Source organism: Aptenodytes patagonicus, chromosome 2 (assembly GCF_965638725.1).
Source record: "Aptenodytes patagonicus chromosome 2, bAptPat1.pri.cur, whole genome shotgun sequence".
NCBI classification, from domain to species: Eukaryota; Metazoa; Chordata; class Aves; order Sphenisciformes; family Spheniscidae; genus Aptenodytes; species Aptenodytes patagonicus.
The window spans coordinates 103,112,380-103,131,590 of record NC_134950.1 but is presented as its reverse complement, the minus strand read 5'-3'; the positions used below and the strand labels follow the sequence as shown (position 1 = coordinate 103,131,590).

Genomic DNA, 19,211 nt, shown 5'->3' with positions numbered 1-19,211 from the left:
TAAATGCTGCTGCTCTCTTCTGCATCAACACCCATTTTCAGCACCCTTTTAAATAATACAAATAAATATGCAGACTTCTAGTGTAATCTTAGTTCTCAACTCCCTCCTTCCTACCATTTCTCTCTGCATTATTTTCCAAGCCGTGCCAGTTCTCAGCGTTGCACTTGGAGACTTTGTTCAGCTACTCTCTCCTGTGACTCCTCCCAGAGTCACTGCTGTCCAGCCTGCAGCCTCCCATGCTGTAGGCAGAGCCTCTGTTTCTTGTGCAATTGTATGTTTGGCTACAAATTGTTTGAAAAGGTCCAAGTCATCCCAGAATGACTCAGATCGCTCTGTACAAGTGCCCTGTCCGCTCAGGTAACTCTAATCAGGCAAATCTGTGTTGTCCACAAATGTTATGGGAAGTCATATTTACAGCCTTGAAACAATTTTACTATCTTCATTTAATAATAACCACAAATATAATGAAGATGTCAGACTAACAAGGCCCTACAAAAGTATCTTTCTGTCAACAGCAATTCATTGACCTTTATTTCTTAGGTTTTTTATTCTACATTGGGTTGCTATCTCTTCATCCACCTTCCATTTATTAAACATTTCTTTGAATACTGTCCATTTTGTTGTTAATATGGGATTTTTTCTTAAAAAAAAATTATCCGGCATATATTTAAGGAGCTGCTACAAATCAGATGCTTAGTGATGACATTCAGGCTTCAGCATCACATTCTTTGGGAGCGATTTCTGTGAGCATGGAGTGGTTTCTCAAGACTAGAAAAGCCTTAATAAGGGAATGTCCTGAGCCAGTTTCACTGTAAGCTACAAGGGGACAATGTCAAAATGGAGCTATCTGGCAATGAAAATAGTATTTGAAAATGCAGATAGTACTGTGAAGAAGCTTTTGCCTGGCCAATTCTGTATTCTCACCAAAGTCTTTTATAAAGTATCCATCTAATTCTAAAAATCAATGTATTAGAGAGAAAAAAACCCAATTTAACCTAAGTAGCAGTTGATGAATGTGACTGGTTGTAAATCTGGAGTAAATTCCGATGATAAGTCTGGAGTAAAGTAGGAGTTAAAACTTTTATCCTCATCTGTTCTGATATATCAAACACAGAGCAGAGCCCTCCATGAAGTTCAAGGTTCTCAAGTTTCCTTAGGCCAAAGACATACACATAGTTTATAGAGTCAAAATAAACAATTAGCACAGCTTTTAAAAAACGGCTAATCCATTTCTATTTGTTATTAGCCCAGCTGGTCAATTATTTGCTTCTCAGCATGCCTGCTAACCATCTAGAAGTTTCTACTGTTACACTCCTGACCATGTATAACATACAACGTTCACTTCTAACTATTTACAGTAGACTTTCCTCTTTACACTTTAGCTGTTAAATAGGCTCTTGAAATATTTACTTGGAGTAATAAGTATTTTCAAGTATGTAGTTTCTTGCTTTTCCTGTTCATAGTCTTGAATTCAGAAATGAACTTCCAAGTGCTAAAAGCTGTTCAGTTTTACTTTTCAGCAGTAAATAACTTAGGCTATTTCCTAAGTTACAGAACTTTGCACTGCATAAAATGTAAGCCAAACACAATCTTCAAGTATAGTCACATACTTAGGAAATAATTGCTGGCGTTTCCTCATAACTATGAAGCAGTAGCTGGGTTTGTGCTCAGCCCTCTCAGGCTGAGGAACCCCAAAGACGGTGCCAGGAACTTGAAAGCTAGTCACTATTCACTCTACATCCTGCAGCGGTAAAGGATGGTTCGTTTATCTACAAGGACTATTCCTCCCAGTAAAACTTTTGCAATTTGCAGGTGGCAATGAGTATGTTACGCAACAGAGAGTTAGTACCTACTGAAAGGACCCCGCTTTTAGGAACAGTGTGATTTTTGGATCCGCAACTTGTTTAGAATCCTTAGTGAGCTGGAATAACTTTACGTCACAACAAATCTTTTAATCATTTAGTGGTTTTCATCTTGTTTTCTTTCCATTACGTCCCTTGGAAATACTAGGATTATCTGTGTGTTTTGCACTCTTTGCCATATCCAGAAATGAAGATGGATGCTATATCTACAGGGATCTTAAAGCAACACATTTGGACTTCGTGATAGAACTTTTTTGTTTCATGATACCAGCATGTGTGAGAAACGAAAGGAACAGTTTTAGCAGGCAGTCAGCTCTTAATTATCTGCACGCTCACCTTGAGTTGAATTAAGCAGAGGCAAATTAGAATGGGAGTTGCAACATGAGGTCATGTTTTACCATCCTGTACAGCGCAGGCTAGTTTTAGCCTTCCAAAAGTCTAATGTAAAACTCTGGGACGCTGTTACCAACCTGACCTTCCACTCCCATGCCCAGAAAAACCTTGCAGGAGGAAAAGCCGCTGTGCAAAGCTATGGTTTGCCAACGCGCAGAGGACAAATAGCCTTGCTTTTCCTTCCCTCCCCCAGCGTCAAATCTACAGTGTAGGGCCACGTGGAAAAGTTGGCAAATCCAATGGAAAGGGGAAGCAGGGACTGCTGAGCAGGGACACTCAGAGTTAATATACTTTCAGCAGTATTAATTCTCTATCGCACCCTATTGTTTTCTTCTGCACTTCGCAGGAGTCAGAGTGCCTTGTGGGGAGACTCAGGCCATGACAGCACAGTCACTGAATAAGCTCCTCTGCAGTGGTTGAGGAGAGGGCTTCGCCTGCGTACATGGAGGTTTGGGACTGGAGTCCTGAGTATTGCTCTTTTTCAGATACTGTCCCACTACGTCTTCATTTCACTGGTCCCACAGCCTGGGTGTGGAGAAGATGCTTCGTGTTGGTAGACACAGTGGAGCAACGGAGCTGCAACCACTCTTGGTCTTTTTCAAGACAAACAACATTTGGATGCATCCCTCTGTTTACATGGTAGACTTAAACTGCAATCCTCTACGGTTTGAATTTAAACCAAAATCATTACACTGCACCAGGGAGCTCTCCCTAAAAATCTCAGGCCGGGCCCCTAAAATCAGTAGCGGCATTTGAAAAAACCCACATAACTAGAATATGAAAGAGTGGTGAAACATTGGAACAGGCTGCCCAGGGAAGTGGTGGAGTCCCCATCCCTGGAGGTATTTAAAAGACGTGTAGATGCGGCGCTTAGGGACATGGTTTAGTGGGCATGGTGGTGTTGGGTTGACGGTTGGACTCGATGATCTTAGAGGTCTTTTCCAACCTCAATGATTCTATGATTCTATGATTCTATAATATATATCACCCATAGTGGCACTCAGCAGTGAGCTAGGGCAGCAATCTAGAAGACGTATCTGCAGCCTAGCTAGAGAAGATAAATTCAGGTTAGATCAGAAGTCTAAATGCTTCCTTACAACTCAGGCAAGCAGCAGGCTTCAATGGAAACTACAGGAGTTCAATAACTATGTAAAGGCGATCACCCTTTTTGTCAACCTTGGCTATGCACGGGATGGAAAAGGAGATCTTTCAGTAACTGTACAGGAGGCTGTCACTATAGCAGATCCGTATCATACTCTGTCAAGTAGAACGCAATTTGTCACTTTCTGTGTAGCAAATTATGATGATATCCGTTTAAAAACATGTTTGCAAGCAGTCAGCTGGCAAGTGCATTGTACACTGGCCCATCTGTTACCACAGTAATTGGGTCATCCAATTCAGAAGAAGGCGTTTTGCCCATGTAGTGACAGAAGTAATGACCTCATATGAAGAAAGTCTGTATCTGACCAGGGATTCTAACAGTGGGGTAGAGGAAAGAAAATATTCCTATGGAACCAACTGGAAACAGCAGACCCCCGTTAGGCACGTGTTCAACTGAGGCTCTGGAGCAGATCTAATTGCACCTCAGAAATGCTGCTGAAGGAAAACAAGGAGAAAGGTTCTATCATTACAGAGAGGACTGCAACCTACCTAAAGAGAAGGTTGCCAGGACTAGCTGTCTTCCTGTCAGAAGATGACAAATCACCAGCTTCAGCACCCTTCTGTTAACACCAGGTACTGCCCATGTGAAAAAATGATACTGAGAAGGTAGTGGTGTATTTTAAATTTTTAGGGTGGCAATTTTTATTTGGAGTTTCCTTCTTAAGAAGAGTAATAACAGAGTTGGTTTCTGATTTCAAGATAATCAGGTTTTTGGTTACAAAAACTACAAAGTTATAACACCCATTTTACCTGTTCATGGGAGGAGAATCAGGCCTTCTTGTACATTAAGTACTCATTTTCTCTTCTCTCTCTGTCTCTCAGGGCATCCATTAGAGTAACTTTGCTAGGATTATAACTCTTCTCTATCCCTAGAAATTTTAAGAGCTAGAGTACCTGCCTTTCTTAAAGTTAGGCTCTAGTCTGAACAAGAGATAATTGTTACAAAAAGCTTATGTTACCTAATCAGAGTAGACTTTTTCTTCAGTCTTTAACCCCTGAACCTTTTGATTTTCTCTTCTGAGACAAGCACCATTACTACATGTACAGAATGAGTTTCTGTGAGTTCAGATGTCCATGATGCCTTGGCCACCTCTGCAGTACAAAGTCAGGTAAGAGCTTTTTGTAGTGAAACTCAACAGCTTCTCATTGACATAGATACACAGACAATACGTAAAACAAACTGAGAAACTTCCACTCAAATGTAAGGGAAGCACATTATAGCTTAGTTTGAGATTAAGCACCAAAAAATATATACTTACTCTCTGAATGAAGTCCAAAACTGATTTAGCGGAAAGAAAGCTGAAGTAGGAAGACAAAAGGAAAGTTGAATCCTTCTAAAATGAAGCTTCACCATACTATCCCACTAGCTCAGACTTTGTGACCCCCAGGGTCACTTCTGGCCTTATAGCCAGTGAATCTCCACTGGCAGCGATGTGTGAGTGGAATTTTCAGCTACATCAGCCATTTCCATCACTTCTTTCACACTGGACTTCAAAATTCCCCAAAGTAATTAACAGAGTCATCACTTGAACAAGACAACTGTTGCAGAAAATCGTTAAAGTTTGACTTAATCTAGCAGACTACATCACTGCTGATCAATTCATTTCTTAGACGAGCCGGTAAAACATACAGTGAACAACGTCCAGCACATTTCTGCCAGCTTGGGCAAAGGGCAGAAAATCCTTTGTTGCTAGCGATGACTGAGCTGACTTCTGAAAGGGGAGCTAAATGGTAGGACTGAGACACGCAGGGTAATATTCAAACGTCTTTTCAATACATGGGATCATGTTACCCAGGTAACATCAAACCCCTCAGTGCAAATAATCTTTGTGTACTCTTCTGTTGCACCGTTCTGATGGCACTTGGGAGGCCCAGTTTTCTAGGCATCCGCACCATCTTAGCCTTGCGGGAAACGCATGCCGTGTGTGATGAGATTGGTCTAGTTGGACTGCTAATAAAACTAAACATTTATTTAGATGCCCAGCTTCATAGTAGGGCAGATGATTATTTTTTTATTTTCCTGCGCTGCTAAGAAACCTGGAATTTGTTCACACATGGTCTCTTAATACTCTCTCTGAGCAGCTGCTAAAGCAGACAGTGCTCAACTTCATCTAAATTTTTTTCCTTAACCAGGTCTCCTTTTTCCTACAGAAGTAGCCTCACACTTACGGGACAGCCAGAAGGTGTGCCAACATCCACGGTAAGTTTATAAAATATCTGCTGACAGATGTGACTGACAGGAGACTTTGAAGGTGAAGGTCTCAGTTTCTCTTCCTTGTAGTATCCACAGCCTTTCTTTGTTGATCCTGGCGTGAGGCAGCAACACGAACTGATACACCCAGGAGGGTCTGTTAAGTGGCTGCCTTTAAAACAAACATCATCAATGTTTTACAGATCAGCCAGCAGGGGTCCTGCCTTTGCCAGTGATGAAAATACACTTAAAGGTCTCATTGTTAATTGGGTCATGTTCTTTCTGGTGGAGCTTACTGGGCGTTGAATTCAGTCCTTTCACCCATGGATATAAATATTATACTCATAATAATAATCACAGCAGTAATACGTTTATTATGTTTATTATCACTGCGCCAAGCAGCTGTATTCATGGGGGAAGACCCTATTTTGTTGGATGTTACACAAGCACAGAATAAAGCAGGTGGCCCCGGCTGAAGGGGCTAATGATCTAAGTAGGAGGCAGGATTCAAAGCTGGATATAGACCAGCTGGCATAGGAGGCCAAGGAAACAATAAGACAGCACTAAGAAGTGAATGTGCTGTGATCTCAGCATAACAACTCTCTGTTGACAAGCTTTCAGTAGAAAAGTGTTTTTTCCTCCCTTGAAACAATAAGAAAAAAAAAGTTTTAAGAAGTAATTAAAAAGAGGATAGTATATTAATCTTGCATGTTTATTGGGGTCAACTCCTAATCATAAAAGGGCAAGTTCAGAACAAAACCCAGGAGTGCTTGTTTGAAAATCTAATATAAGGGCTAATGTTTGTCTTGGGGTGGACAGGTAGACAATGGGGAACCTAGAAAAGTAAGAATGACACAAGACGGAGCACAACAGAATACGCAAAAATAGGAGTGACATGTTCAAAGAGGTGAGTTTGAGAAATACACTTTGCAGTAGCATTCTGATCAGACAAGGGTAAATTTACCAACGCTGCAGGAAAAAAATGTTTCAGTAATCAAAACGAGACAATGAGGGCCTGGATGAGATTTTAGCTGAGCATCTATTGACTACATCTCTACAGGTATTCACTCAAATAGAATAGTGAAGTACCAATTTAAAATAGAAAAAGGCAATTTCTATCAAACAAATAGATTAGAAAATCTTACAATCCAGAATTTCTTGTAGTTACATAATTAATACATTGCTCATCTTAAATAACACTCATCAGCTTCAAATCATACTTATCCCTCTTTTTTTTTTTTTCCTTTGGACATTATTTGAAAAAGTCATGACTATCCACAACTAGAATAGTAGTACGCACAATTAGACCTCTTGAACAGCGTACTGTAGGACAAAGTGTTCAGTTAACACTAGTGTTGCTAGATATCTCATTCAGGCTATACATGCTGTGGAGCAGTGCATTTAGCTAACAGTGTTATTTGATAGCATTAGTGGACAAAAAACTTTGTAGATCTTGGCTCTCTAAATCCATGCACCAGTACTGAATGATTCCTGCAATGTAATTTACTCTTTTCCACAAGATTTTAAACTACAATTGAAAGGGCTTGTTTGCTTATACAACTTTAATTTTTCTTTATATAAAATTGTAATGTTACACCTACAGCTTTAAAAACACCAGAATAGCTTTCTGCTAACTGTAAGTCTTGACTGGCTTCAACATCTTTTTTTCCCACCTATTATATTTGGTGCAAAAAGGATTTCTGGAAAACAATATTAAAAAAAAAAATCTTGTCTCTTGATTGACACTATAAATTGACTAACCCTCATGGAAACACTATCAACAATTTCCTCTTTTTTTCCTAAATAAAAATAATAGAAGGAATTGGAACTATTTCTCTAACTTTCTGGCCAAGTTAAAATGACTTTTCTCTGCGTTGTACAGTTTCCCCTCTAGATGGTAGAAGAGAACAAACTCTGAGGTACTTGCACTGTGAAGTCTGGGATGATAAACAATGTTGCCAGTGAAGTACAATGCAAAGAAGCTGAAAAGTCATGCTATATTAAATTATCTTTGTGTTCTGTTTTCATCTGACATAGGTTAGAAGAGCTATGCTGGATACAATGATGGTTCCTAGTAAACTTAAACCTGGAATTTTGAAGGAGCATTGCTGTCAAAAACTTTCATGCACTACAATTTGCCTTTACATGACTGTTCTGAAAATCCATTCTTTAGAATATAAACATCATGATTTAAATAGTTTTTTAATATAAAACATTATTTCAATACTCCTGGACATCTTCTGTTTTCTTTACAAGATCCTTCTCTTGATTTCCTTAAATGTAATTGAACTGAAATCTCCATATGCACATTCCTGAACTGCTTCCATGAACCTTTACCTTTTTCATATTGGTTATGAGTAATTCTTATTAAACTTCAATTTTTGAAATTTCCTTCCAGGAAATATTCCAGGTATATTGAAATACCCTTCCAGGTCTTTAGTTTCAAGCTGTATTACACAGAGAGTCTTCTACATCTCAAAATGTTCCTGAATGAAGAGTAGTAGAGCTGACAAAAAGATACGATATAAACCATCTTCTTTTCAATTCACTAGTAAATGGAAAAAAGAATCCTTCTATCCTTCTATATTTACATGTGCCTGCCTTTTGTAGCCTAGGTTCTTTTCCTGGAAAAGAAACTAGGCTGCAAAAGTATCTCAAGTCTGGACACAGAAGGCCTCATGTTGGTAGAATGAATCACAAGCTATAAAGGATATGTAAACCTCTGTTCATTTCTTCTGTTGTCTTTAATTTTACATCAATAGATCCTGATTCTAATTCACTATTATTTGAAAATATTAAAAATCATTATACCATGATCTCTGAAAAAGGATAAATGAGCAGGTAACATTCTCTTTTGATAACAGTGAAGGCCATCAGTGCTACAACTTTACCTAGAAAAAAATACCCAACCACTTTCTCTCTCAGTTGCTCAGCTTTGTTTCTTGCAATATCGTGTATCTGTAGTTCATCCACAGGCCACCACGGTCCCTATGCCTGAGTTTCCAATGTCAAAAGGAATCAGGATTTGAAACCAAACCCATTCCCCTTCATTCTGAAGCAAAACACAGGAGTCATTTCTAGCTCATCCCTGGTGAGTTTCTTTCACCCGCGTAAGATACCTTAGGGCACTTTCACATCATTATTTCCTTAACTGCAGAATCAAATTCTTGGTTTCTCCCCCTGCTACCACTTTTTCTAACCTTTTCTGGATTCTTCCAAAACTAGTGTTTGCAGGGCCAGAGTCAAAAACACCTGTGCAAAGATAAAAGGGATTTTTTAGTGGCAGACTAACATTTATATTGATGAGATCATTCTAGGTGTCTTACAGTGTCGCTACACTGTGCTTGGGTGCTACGCTGGCAACCTTCATTCCTGCATTTCCCAACTATTACATGACTGTCTTTGCAACTTCTCCATGTTGTGCAGTGAATTGCCTTTTACTGTTTAAATCCTAAAACAAAATACTTCCACTGAAGGGTAGCACTCACTGTATGGAACTGTATCAATCAGGCAGGGTCAGAGAATCACAGAGCGGCACTCTCTTCCATACGCAACTGGTAGAAACTATAGAACAAACGATGAAATGAGTAGACAACCAGGTAACTACGATATAATGGGGAAATTATAGCCATTGTACAGAAGTTACACATCACAAATCCATTAGTGTTCTTTGAACACTAAGGGTGATCCTTTCAAGAAAGTATATTTGTATTTCCAGACTGTTGGGGTAAGGTTTCTCACCTACAGGAATTAAATAATCACAGAATAGTAGGGACTACTCCCTCCTGGATTAATAGCTGTTTAAAAGTAAATAAGTAGAGGATGACAATAAATGTTGAGTTGGAAATTGATACGAAGGAATCTGTCCTGTTGAACACATTATGTTTTTGGAAAAGGAGATGAGAAGACAAAGTTAGTAAGGATGTGAAATAATTCAGGATAATCAAAGCTTGATTATAGAGTTGCAACAGATTTCACAATGTTCTATTGTGGGGCAATTTAAAGACTGTTAACATTTAATATTGATAAATGTAAACAGGAAAAAGCAACTCTTGATTATACATACACTTGTTAGGCTCTAAATTACCTATTACCTTTGAGAAAATAGACTTTGAAGTCACTGGGGATGATGTTAGGAATTCTTGGTAAAGGAATATAGAACAAAACATTATGTAACCACATAAATCTATAGCCTCTCCCTTTCAAAAATAGGTACAGAAAAGAGTGAAAAGAACAAAGACATCAATAACTTCTATATAATGAGAGATTAGCTAGACTCCTCAGTGAGGACAAGAGACAACTCAGCATATATAAAGTTATGATTAGCATGGGGGAGCTGATTAAGCAATGATTACTCACTTATTTCTCACAGCACAAGAACAAGACAGCACCCAATGAAATTACAAGGCAGCTGCTTTAAAACAAACCAAAGGAAGTACTTTTTCATACAGCACGTAATTAAATAGCGGAACTCACGGGATACTGCGGAGGTCAAAAATATAAGTGAATTCAAAAAATATTAGACATGTAACACAGGCCCATCAGTGGCTATTAAACATGATATTCCAGATGAAATTTCCATCTTGGGAAGTCCTGATGGCTAGAAGCTGGGAGAGTACAAAGTAAAAGTATTGCTCTGTATGTGCCATGTTTCTTGTATACCTTGTCTAAGCATCCACAATTGTCACTGTCAGAGACCTGAGACCTAAATAACCTTTTGGTCTGACTGCTTATGTCTACTTTTACACCCTGTAGGTGGTCCTGCCAGTAGAGAAGGGGGTGGCAGACAGTGACATGCAATTTCCATGTGCAAGTTAGTTTATAAATCAAATACGGCAGTGGTGCAAAGATACTCAAGCTTGGTCTGCTCAAGCTCATTTGAGTGTAGAAGAGCTTTCTAGTCTAAGTGCGGTGTATCATGAATGTACCTTTGCTGAGCCGGTTTTGGGTCCAGGAGTGTGCTCTCTTGGATTTAGCCCTGTTGAATGTCCCTTGGCTCCATGCGATGCCAGTTCAAACGTCTCTTATAGCAGGGCTTCCCTCTCCAGGGGCACAGGCTCTGCACAACGTGACTGGCACTGCACTGCTGGCTCCACACATCTGTACTACCCTGTAACCAAGTGTCCTAGTTTCGGCAGGGATAGAGTTAATTTTCTTCCTAGTAGTTGGTACAGAGCTGTGTTTTGGATTTAGGATGAGAACAATGTTGATAACACACCGAAGTTTTAGTTGTTGCTAAGTGGTGCTTACACTAGTCAAGGACTTTTCAGCTCCCCATGCTCTACTGACCGAGAAGGCTGGAGGTGCACAAGAAGCTGGGAGGGGGCACAGCCAGGACAGCTGACCCAAACTGGCCAAAGGGACATTCCACACCATGTGACGTCATGCTCAGTACATAAACTGGGGGAAAGCTGGCCGGGGGGGCCGCTGCTTGGGGACTGGCTGGGCATCAGTTGGCGGGCGGTGAGCAATTGCACTGTGCATCACTTGCTTTGTGTATTATTATTATTATTACATCATTATTATTATTATCTTATTTCAATTATTAAACTGTTTTTATCTCAACCCACAAGTTTTCTCACTTCTACTCTTCCAATTCTCTCCCCCATCCCACGGGGCGGTGGGGGTGGGGGAGGGAGTGAGCGGGCGGCTGCCTGGTGCTCAGTTGCCGACTGAGGTTAAACCATGACACCAAACTAGTAAAGCTCCCCCAGAAGGAGGTGCACCAAAGACTGCATTGAGGAGACATCAAACCAAGCTCTCCTGGTGACAGCTCAGGTTTGGAGGCAGAATTTACCTTCTCCTTCTTTTCGGATTGTACCAGCCTGCCATGACTGTGAGCTGTAGAGCTGACAGTATTTTGCTTATGTGTTTCAAACCTACTAGCTAAACAAGAAAAGGAACACTGAAATTCAGGAATAGTAGTTTTCAATAGTAATAATTCTTCTAATAATAATTCCAGTTTTCTTTCATCCCCTCTTGCCACTCTCAGCTTCTCTCGTCTCTCTCCCCAGTGCTTTCATCCTAATACCATCTTGCCTTTCTTCTCAAACTTCTGTCCCACCCCCTTCTTGCTGACAGACCTCCCTCACCAATTCTGTTCTCCTAACCATAGCTCCCTTTGCTTCTGTTCCTTTGTATCTGTAGCCAACTTTGCTCTAGTTCCCTTCACCTGGCTTCTTGTGCTAACCCACTTCAGAATCGCCATCTTCCTCCTTCTTGTGCTCTTGCTCCTGGCTTTCTCCATCTGTCTTTTTCTCCTTCCAGCTGTTTTCCGGAGCAGCTGTTTCCACCACCACACAAAGCCCAGATGGCTGAGTACTGACTATAGAGAGACAGGCACGCTCTTCTCAGTTCCTGTGCCTGGAGCCCTGTGATATCCCACTCTGCCCCTGTAGTGGCAGAAATAGATGGAGTCTAGTCACATGGAGGAAATGTTAAGGGCTGAAGAATGCTTATGGTCTTCAGAGACGTGAAATACTGACCTCCTGAGTCTCCACATGGATTATGTGTCCTTTTTTTTCCCCAGAACTCTGGCAGTTGGTTGCTCTTGAGTAGTTTCACAAAGACAATGAAAGGCATTTCCTTGATTCCAGGACAACTACCACATCTAAACTTGAAGTCACCATCCCAGAGGTACAAGATTTCCACTGTGAAAAAGCTTCGAGAATATCTGTTGTGTGCGTGTAATAAATCACTTCTGTTCTGTTCCCAAAAGCAGGTCAATGGTTTTAGCTGAAGCTCAACAAGCAGCCCGCTTGTGGCAGACACAGCCCCTGGAAAGTTCCATCCAGATAGTTTCAGGCCGGCAAATTTTAAACAACTGGAAAGAGGGACTTCTAATGGAAAACATTAGGAAGTCTTACGCATGGCTACCCAGTCCTTCCAAATGGCTTACTCTCCCTACTTAAAGTATGTGTGTGCATGTATGTATGTATTATATATATTTTTATACATTCAAACTGGCACCACCTAATACTATTAAGAGAACGTCATTGCTGTAAAACTCCTTCCCTACTGAACAATCTTTGCATGGGTTTTCCAGCACAGCACTCACTTGCACAGCATAAGCAGGACGCTTTGAACACGTCACACCACTGTTTTAAGCCACTACTACAGTTTCAGCTACCACAGTTGGCAATTATTTGAAGAAGAGAAAAATGACGAGCCTATTAAAAAGCCTGAAACTGAGCCCGCAAAAAACCTTTGGGGTATTTCAGGTTCTAAGCACGTCAGCAGCGTGAGCTGAACAGAAAGCTTTGCAACATTGCCCGAGTTCTCCTTGCAACACAATACTACATTGTCCAGGCAAGGGTAAGAACGCTCCTTCTGCAGATAGATGATCTTGGCAGAAGTACCTTTTTAACGGCCGTATTTCACTTCCAAGATAAACATATCAGTTAAAACTCGTACTCCTTTTTCATTTTTTTCCCCCCTATCAAGGAAAAGTCACTATTTCCCCAAATCACACGCATATTAGTTTCCAGCAACGTGAACCACAGGCTGAATGCTTGGTAATTCTCCATTAAAAACATTAGTACTTCTAAGAGCAATGACCGAAAAAAACGTATCTGTGTTAAAAAAAAAAAAAACGACCAACCAACTTCTTACAACAGTTCTGGTAGTGAAACTCCAGCTCTCCTCTGCTTGGGACAGTTGGAACTGGCACCTTGGCCCTGCAGGTGTCACAGAAGTTAATGCTTCTGGCAAGAAGCCGGGTCAGGCAAACTAGTTTTAGCTGTGACTTTCGGCGCGTACTTGGTTGCATCGAGCTCACCTGGCGCACGGTAAGCCCGGTGCCACTGCAAGCGGGTGCCGTGCAGCCGTACCAGGCCCACTCGCTGTCACCACACGCACAACGCGCCTTCGCCCTCGCCAAGCCACCCGTGTACGAGCCCCGTGCGTCCTCCCTCCCCCCCTCCCGGGGACGCCCACTCGCATCGCAGCCGGGGACTGCCACCGAGGCTTTAACCGCTCGGCCCCTCACCCGGCCGGGGGCTGCCGGAGCGGGGGGACCGCCGGGAAGGGACGCGCGGGATGTTTTTCGACTTCCCGTAACAAACGCGACGCCGCAGAGAGGGGGGTGGGGGCTCCCTCAGGACGGAGCAGTTGCCTTTCAAATTCGAACCCGGCCGGGGCAGCCGGCCGTTATAACGGGCCACCCCCACGCGCGGGCTTGGCCGCCTGCCCCCCCCGTCTCCTGGGGACGGCGGAAGGCGGCAGGTGAGGCTCCCGGGACAGCGAGAGCTCCCGGCTCCCCGCTCCCCGCACGCGGGGCCCGGCCGGCGCCCGCCCGCCCCGCCCCCGGCCGTTGGCGGCGGCCCCGCCCCGCCGAGCGCCCCCTGCGGCCCGGCGGCCGGCGCGGCGGGGCGGCGGCTGTGGCGCGCGGAGCGGAGCGGGGCGGTGCGGTGCGCGCGGGCGCGGCGGGTGGCGCGCGCAGGTGCGCGCGGGCCGGGGGCGTGTGGCCGGCGGGCGGCGGCGGCGTGGGGGGGGGATGCAGCATGGCCGAGCCGCCCGGCGCCCCGCACCGCACCACCGGCTCCACCTTGTTGCACCCGCTGAGCGGGCTGCTGGGCATCCCGCTGGACCAGGTGAGGCGCCGTGCCGTGCCGTGCCGTGCCGGGGGGGCTGGTGCGTGTGTCGTGAAGCGGGGGTCTCCCGGCGCGGGGAGGCTTCTCTGGCAGAGACGAGTCGCCGTCACGCCTTGCATCTGCCGAAGGGCCCTGGGGGCAGCGCGGAGACACCGATCCCCGCGGAAGAGCTTGGGGTAGAAGCGGGTTCCGGGGAGGGGGAGGCGCGCGGCGGAGCAAGGTGGGGTCGGGTTGGGGTTGAGCCCGAGCTGCAGGCTCTGCCGGGCCGGCTGGTTGTCGTTCCGGCGAAAGCCCTTCATTTTTCCCGGCGATGCCTGGCGCTTTTCGTGCTCTTGCGAGAAGTCGCTGCTGCTGCTGGATGCTGCAAGCCACGGCGTTGAGCTACCTGCGGCAAAGTTTGAAATGCTTACATAGTTCGGGCGCTCGCCCGCCTCTGGTTAACAGTTCGGGAACGGGCACTGTGCGGGAGGGCGGATGCGATGTCTCTCGTAAGAAATCATTGCATGAAGGCACTGCTTTTCGTGGCTGCAGATCCGTAGAAAGGCGGCACAGCAGCCTCTTTCAGCCTAGTACAAGTGCCTGATGGAATCGCAAAGAGCGTGTATGGAGATATGGGAAACGCACAGGCACGCATACAGGAAAGCGGTCTTACGGGCGAGCAAGTTTGACAGCATAATATATCTTTGTCAGTGGTGTTGTCTGGTTGTTTATCGGCTCTTAGTTAAACTGACTCCTCACAGGCAGAAAACGTTGCTCCCCCGCCGCCACCTTTTATTGTCTCTCAAGCCTGCGTGCACCTGCTGCCTTCCTGCATTCTTTCAGCAACGAGGAAGTTAGGTCTGGAAGTTTGTGCTGACCAGAAAAAGCCGCCACCAAACTATTAGGAGGCTGAGCTGTGCTCTAAGAAACCAGGGCAGCAGAGACGTGCTGGTAAAAATCAACAGAAGATTGAGATTTATTTGCTTTCTTCTGTTTGCGGAGTGGCTGGTGCTATGCGTCACTTCTTACTACTGTTTGTTTTTAAACTTGAGTAAGAAATATATCATTTTATAGATTAAACCCCTACATCTAACCATGCCAGTTTTCCCTTTTTTAACAGAAACAGGTTTTGATGCAAAAAAGAGATCTGTTGCTCAACACTAAAACAGTCAAACAATAAAGGCCTATAATTAATTGTAAGCTATTAATTTAGGAGAAGGCACATGAATAGTGATAGCTTCCTTTTTGAGGTATTCCATGCCATGATTGATGAATACGGGAACACCAAAGGAACCAGGAATAGCAAACGTTTACAGTTCCAGCTTGTTTGCAACAGCATGGCGTACGTACAATGTTAGGCTGACTGGGTCACTGAACAACGAAGACTTGACAGACTGCAGTTTTTCTTTCTAAGCTTTCCAAAACTTGTCCTTGCGTTCAGCCAAGGTGATGCAAGGACGATGTCCACGGAGAAAATTCTCCCCGTGCTATTCCGGGCCTGAGGATGCTTCGCGGCACCTGGTTACGTGCTGTGTTTGTCCCAGGGCCCCGGTCTCCTGGGTGCTGATGGTGGGCACCTGTGCACCTGGTGGTTTGCATCTTAGGCCCTTAAGCCCACACCAGTAAGTGGGGGGCACATCCTCTGGGGTTAGCAGCGTGACTGGGCTGTGTGAGCACGCGTGCGGGCATAAGGTGCCGTCCCTGCGAATGACCCCACTGGCTCCAGCGGCGTGGAGCAGCGATGGGCCAGGGGGAATCCCCCCTTGCTGGGGTTCATCGCAGAACTGCAGCACGGCTGTGCTGATGTGCAGCTTTCCTCAGCTGAAAATCACCACCTCCCCCCACCACCTGATCCTGCTTAATTGTCCCTGTGAGATTATGCTATCAATCATTTTAAAAAGTCTCCCCCGCCCCTCTTGCCCCACTGCAGTGTGCTGGACTATGCCAAGCATCAGGGATTTCTGCTGCCCTGAAGTTGGAAATACCCAGATCTCTGCGTGGAAGCATTGTGCCACCACTGTCCCCGCAAACAACATGAGTTTCAACTCTGACCTGCAGTGCTAATGCCCTCACAAACAAAATAAAAACACTTTCAACACTTTCACAGAGCTCTTTTGCGAGGCGGGTTGGTTGCCTTCCTCATAAGAATGAGAGAGGACTTTTGCTGAAGGGGGAAAAGAAAAGTTCACTCGCTCCTCTGTGCGGAACGGAGCTTTGCATATGAAAGTCTATTTTGCTAGATATTGAATCCCACGTGTAGCAGGGACTGGTTTTATACGAGTCCCTTACGGCAATGCTAACAGGCCCTCTATGCTTTCCACTCGGTGGCTAGGCTGCAACAGGGGAGGTAATCTCTGGTTTGTCACTGTATGTCAGCGTCATCGTGCTCGGCCTGTTGGATGGTGACAGCCTAAATCTCCCTCTAGTCCGTGTGGCTGGCGGTTCCCCATGACTGGCCCTGAGCCTTCAAAAATGCCAAGAAGTGCCCAGAGAGCGAGAGACAAGGGCGCACAGGTGGAGTTTAGACCCTCCAAGTCACTGCGGTACGTGAAAGTCATGTGTGTCCGCCTCTACGTTAAGTGCACAGAGGACTTGTGCCTCTTTTCATGAGGTCTGTGCTATGAGAGAGTTCAGTCTACGAGAAAGCCCAGAAAAAACGTTAAGCTGAAGGTCTGAAAAATGAAGGTCATAATCGTTACCCTTTCATAGAAGGGGCAGAAAAGCTGTAGTAATGGTAGGTGGAAAACGTTTTGTCATCTAATAATCAGCTACGGTATCACTCACTATGGGAACCATGGATGAACGTGAAAATGTCATTTTTTCGCATTGGTGGTTTTCTTCATTTTAAAAAATTGCAACTTAGGTTTAATAACAGTGCAGAATTACAGAGGGTGCAATTCCTAGCTGCGCTGTGTACCTGGCAGATTGTTCGCATTTTATTTAGCAGACAGTGTACTGCATGAGAACATAGTGATGTTTTCTGCTTTAGATGCTAAAATAATCCTGATGTCTCAGTGTGTATTTGGATGTCTCTTGAATGGATGATTTATCTTTGAATTTAGCATTGAAATATTATTTTTTAAGAAGTGCTATATTCAGTAACAAGATTAATGAGCTTGAAAGAGGATGAAAAGACTCTCTGTGTTCAATTCATCCTCATATCCCAGGAAAGCAGACTTTGAAGTTTAGCTGACTTGTGTTCTAAAAATATCTGGCTAGGTCAATGACATGCCTCTGCATCATTTGGAAAAGAATTTGAGGGTTTTTTTTTTCCTTATCACATATGCCCCAAATCACTGGTTCTGGAACATCAACCTTCCAGTATGTTTATACAGTAACTTTTGGCGAAGTATATACTTTTTTTTGTCATACATGCCCTAAATCACCCATTTTGGGACATCATCCTCTACCATAAATCAGTGAGATATGGGAAGTTAAACATTAAACTTTTAATAGTGTAGTTTCTGTAAACAAAGTGCATGTGTGTATAAATACGGTGAAGAAATAAATATACTATTTAAAGGTATATTAAAAATAAGTTTAATGGCATTGTTTATCCATATGTAGTTTTACGATGCCTTCCTAAGCTCTAGACATCTCTAGAAGTAATTCAGATTCAAAGGGTTAAGACATACAATTAAAAAGTTTCGCTTCTCGGGTTATTTTGCAGTACCCTTGATATCCCAGGTTATCTATTGCCTTAGAAGTAGCAGCCCAAATGCAAATCTTCAACTGCTGTACAACAAACCTTACATTTTAACAGGCCTTACTCTGACCTATGTCAGACAGCACCAAGTTTGTTGACTTTCAGGGAAGTATGTTCTGGGTTCAAGGGGACTCTCAAAAAAAAAAAAAAAAGAGCATCTTCTCATGTTTATATCAGAGGGCTTTTAGCTTCAGAGTTTTCATTGATGAGGCCAGCCGTGTTTCCCCAAAGGGGAAAAAATGTGCATTTAAACTTAATTTTGGGTGCTTTGGCTGCTGGTTGTACACCTTATTTTTCATTTTAATCCTTTCATTGGAGCTGGTCTGCATATTTATGTTTTGGCAGCAGTTTAAAAAAACCACTAACTCTGTGTGGGGACTGTGGGACGTGCCTCTGAGTCTTGGGATAGTTGAAGTATTAGAGGCATCTTCCCACCATTCCTTGAGCTTGAATAGCTCCCTGCTCAAAGCATGCTGATGAATTGGTTTAAAAAGGAGAAAGAAGAAAACAGTATATGTATATCTTTTCCTTTTACAAAAATCAACATGAATTCTGATCCCCAAATCGGAGGTTGTTTTGTTAAATTTCACATTTTTCAGCTCTTTTGCTGTCTGACTTCAGTTTTATTTCTACGCTTTCTGGTTTAGCTAGTCAGCAGATGTGTTAGTCCCAAGCCTCTTTGCATGACTTTTCTAATCCACTTTTTGGGCAGTGAAAAGCCAAATAAAAAATTAGCTTTCTAGGAACTCAACAGACTTAGGCAGGGAACTTTAAGGTTCCTTTAATGGTTGTCAGTAGAGGCATTAGAAGATGTAATGCTGAGGAAAAAAGGTAAATTGTTACAGATTGAAGCGAGATAACTGAAGATGGAAGTTCATTGAAGACATAAGTGGGGTTAGTATCTGATTTTTACCTGAAAAAAACTACTCTAAGGCAACAGCAGCAACTGTCCACATTTGCTATGAACTATGCTACCTTTTAGTTTCCTAATGCCAGTTGTTTTGCAATTGAAAATTCTGTTTTCATTTTGAATTGCAGCAGTACTTGTCAGACTTAATGCCTCCCTGCCTGACACCCTCAACTGCAAAAAATAAAGCTGTGTAACTTTTAGTTATTTGAGAAACAGTAAGCAAAAATGAAATTTGAACTCAACATCTTAAAACACATTTATGGAGAGATATTACTTAGGTTGCAATAACGACTTTAATTTTGGTATTTTCTGACTTTTGAGTACCCAGATTTTGTAAAACTATTGTCCTTAAAAGAAATCATTAGCTTTTTACTATAATGCCATGAAGGACATAGCACTTCATTTAAAGAACAGAGGC

At 43.2% G+C, this 19,211-nt stretch overlaps 1 protein-coding gene across 1 annotated transcript in view; it reads left to right on the top strand.

The window, feature by feature from the left end:
* Nucleotides 1-14,108: 14,108 nt before the first annotated feature.
* The window catches only part of MBOAT1 (membrane bound glycerophospholipid O-acyltransferase 1), a 58,615-nt gene continuing 53,512 nt past the window's right edge, over nucleotides 14,109-19,211 (top strand). The window contains exon 1 of the mRNA XM_076330629.1: nucleotides 14,109-14,198. Within this exon, the coding sequence (XP_076186744.1) occupies nucleotides 14,109-14,198 (90 nt within the window). The remainder of the gene's footprint in view (nucleotides 14,199-19,211) is intronic.